The sequence below is a fragment of the Vigna angularis genome, chromosome 4 (assembly GCF_016808095.1).
Source record: "Vigna angularis cultivar LongXiaoDou No.4 chromosome 4, ASM1680809v1, whole genome shotgun sequence".
Lineage (NCBI taxonomy): Eukaryota > Viridiplantae > Streptophyta > Magnoliopsida > Fabales > Fabaceae > Vigna > Vigna angularis.
In genome coordinates, this window is record NC_068973.1 from 33988227 (window position 1) to 33991593 (window position 3367).

The 3367-nt window shown below is 33.1% G+C and overlaps 1 protein-coding gene across 1 annotated transcript; it reads left to right on the forward strand.

Annotated features, from left to right (window-relative positions):
• The first annotated feature begins 461 nt into the window (after positions 1-461).
• On the forward strand, positions 462-3367 carry LOC108330856 (ergosterol biosynthetic protein 28). The gene is made up of 3 exons (XM_017565436.2): positions 462-692; positions 2401-2607; positions 3032-3367. The coding sequence occupies exons 1-3, from the start codon at positions 578-580 to the stop codon at positions 3097-3099; spliced, it is 390 nt and encodes a 129-aa protein (XP_017420925.1). The 5' UTR covers positions 462-577; the 3' UTR covers positions 3100-3367.

Here is a 3367-nt window from a genome sequence, read left to right on the forward strand (position 1 = left end):
ATGTTTTTAAATTTTGTCTTTTGGTTAAACTAAGTTTTATTTATATTCTGAAATTAATGAATTAATTCCCAAACTTTATTGATAAGCGACTTTAGTTTCTCACCGGATTTTAAAATGATAAAAAATATTTATTTAAATATTAAATTTAAGTATAAAAAATTAGTTTGGATACAAAAAATGAAAACTAATTTGACATGTTTTTAAAAGGTAAAGTAGTATTCCATAAATTTAAATCATGCATGACAAAAAAATTGCTTTAAAAAATTACATGATTTATTTTCCTAATATAATTATAATGGTTAATGAATAAATTAAAAGTCAAAATTTAATAATCAGGTCTTACTAGGGAATAAATTGCATAGAACTATGTGCAAGTTTTAATGCTATTTATTTTTTCTATAAAAATTTAAAATCTTAATTTTCTCAAGGACAGAATTGAACAGTAATTAAAACAGAACAGTGGTTTGCGTATTCACAACCACTTTTAGCTTGTAAGTTTTTGGGTGTTTGAGACGGCATCGTTTTAGGGAAGTGACAGAGGAGACTGTAGAGGCGCAGTGAGAGTTCAGTGACGAGAATGAAGGCGTTGGGATGGTGGCTGATAGCGGTGGGCACGCTTCGATTGGCTTCGGTGTGGTTCGGTTTCTTCGACATTTGGGCTCTTCGACTCGCCGTCTTCTCCAACACCACAAGTAACTAACTCTCTTCTCTTTCCTCATCTTGCTCCAACACACAAAGTTGCTTTCGCATTTCGTTACACAGATTTAGGTCATTGATTCATTCACTCGCATCAATCAGTTGTAGTAATAAGTAGATCTTCACTTGTTTCAATGGTAGATACTGTCGGTTGAGTATGTAGTGTGTTCTGTTACTTCATTTGCGTACTCGCCGTTTCAGCGTCTGCAACGGTGCTTGTGTCATTACATTTAATGAGTTTTCTGAGGGAGGCAATAGAAGCGTTAGATCCAATGTATGGCAATGAGATCTTCTAGATCCCAATGCTTCGGATATTGTTAATCATCTTTTCTCGGTTACATAAGGAAATGTCGTTGTTCTCCCTTTTGCGTTTCACAAGCTATCAGAATGTTTCCAGGAGGATAGGCTCTACATCGGTTGCATTTTCCTTTTGAGGAATTCCTTTTTTCCATGGTAACTATGTGTATGCCTCACGCAACCTCTTCAATTTTTCCCTTTTTGAAAAATATGAACTACTTTTTGGCAATGCAGGAGACGGTATTGGTTTTTATATTACTAGTTTCCTTGAAGAAATTGCCTGGTTTAACTGTTGGTTTACTGCGCATTATGCATTTGATTTCTACTTTTTAAAAATTGGTTTAGTTTTCCAAGAAGGTAGCTGACAACTAGTTGGGGGCTGTGCAACGCACACATACGTGTGTAAATTAAGCGAGAGGTTATGAAAAGAGAGGAAGATGAAACATTCTGTTCTGAATTATAATTTTGATGTTTAGCTTTAGCTGTTCATGTTTAGTTCTTACAATTTTGTGACAATATATTTTCATCTAATAATTAACTGGGTTGTTCCAAAAGTATGATATATCATTAAAAATGTCTTATATTACAAAAGTATGATGTATTATTAAAAATTGGCCCTTGTTTATCAATGTAAAGGATGGTTTTAAAATTCTGAGGTAGTCTAGAGGTTTAAAATTCTTTGATCCATGAAATGCTATTATCGTCTTTGATCCACGAATCTTGACAATGTGGTTTTGAAATTTGTTCACATGATATTCCCAAGGCTATACATATCCTTTCCTGAATAATAAGTTGTTCCCAATTTGCTCAAACAAAGTAATTGAATCTTTCGAATTTAAAGAATGTGTTTGGATGACCATTTAGGATTCACGTTTTTTAAACACATTTAGGATACTCGTGATGTAGAAGTAAGTGTGTTTGGTACGGCGTTTGGATCTTAAGTTCACATTATAAATGTAAAAAATGTAAACTACTCAAAGTAGTATTTGTTTATGGATCCACATTCGACTTGATCCCACATTAAACCAAACATCTACTAAGTATACATTGCTTCAAGTTGATACATACCTAGCACAAAAAAGCTCATAAAAAATGCTGTGAATCCTTTTATCTACGTTTATGCAGCATGTTTATGACATGATTACTCAATTAATCAAAATAAACTAGGCCCAAACTTTTAAGTTTGGTTGAGTCTTTACTGTAAGTAATGCTCTCAACTGTATGAACAGGCTTTGTTTTCACCTTTTTAAAATGATATGATAAAGCTTTGTTGCACATGTGAAGAAAATAGATTTTGCCACTTATTAATTCGACAACATTCATTATAGCTTTATATATATATTATAATTTTAAACATAATCATAATGTGAATTTCAAACTTATAGACTAGTTTATTCATTATTGTAGTGACTGAAGTTCATGGGCGCACATTTGGAACTTGGACATTGTTGACCTGCACCCTTTGCTATATTTGCGCATTCAACCTTGAAAATAAGCCTCTCTACCTGGCTACTTTCTTGTCATTCATCTATGCATTGGGACATTTCTTGACAGAATACCTAATTTATCGCACAATGGAGATTAAGAATCTAACTACTGTTGGCATATTTGCAGGTATGGAACTTTTTTTCTCCAGCCCTATCAAATTGACACGGGCTACATTATTTGTCTTGAATATTAATCAAAATTGTATTTATTTATTGTTTTTTATCTATCTGCCAATTATTTTTCTATAATCACCCTTCCCGGGTTTAATTATCGGTGTCGAGAATTTTTAAGCTTTCTTTTTACATCTTTATACTTAATATGCTTGACTATCTCAGTTGTCTTTTCGTTGTGTGCATTATTTGCTACTCTCTTTCTGCTCTCCCCTAGTCAAAATATTTAAAAGTAAGGAAAAGAATCTTGTACCCCATTATATTCCTCTAACCTTTCGGTTCATTATTATTCTGAAACGACCTTGGTTTGACTTATTATTCCTCCTATGTTGGCATTATTTACGGGTGAAATACATTATAACATCTTAGTTTATTAACAGGAACATCGATAGTATGGATGCTGTTGCAATGGAATTCTCACTCGAAAATCCACTTGAAACACTTTTAGTAAGCAAAAAGTGTTGGGGCAAATATACAATAGTACAATTGGTGGTATTCGACGGTGTAAAATACAGGAGACACGCAGCTTTAGATATGTTTTCCGTGTTTTAGATTTTATTTATCCACATTTCAAGTTGATTTTGCCACCCATTGCAGTTTAAGAAGTCATGAATGCGGCGCTTACCTTGTTAACCTATCCTTAAAATGCAAATCATTATTGACTTTGGTCCGTTTTGCACTAGTTGATATTAAGAAATGAGAACCCTGATGTTTTA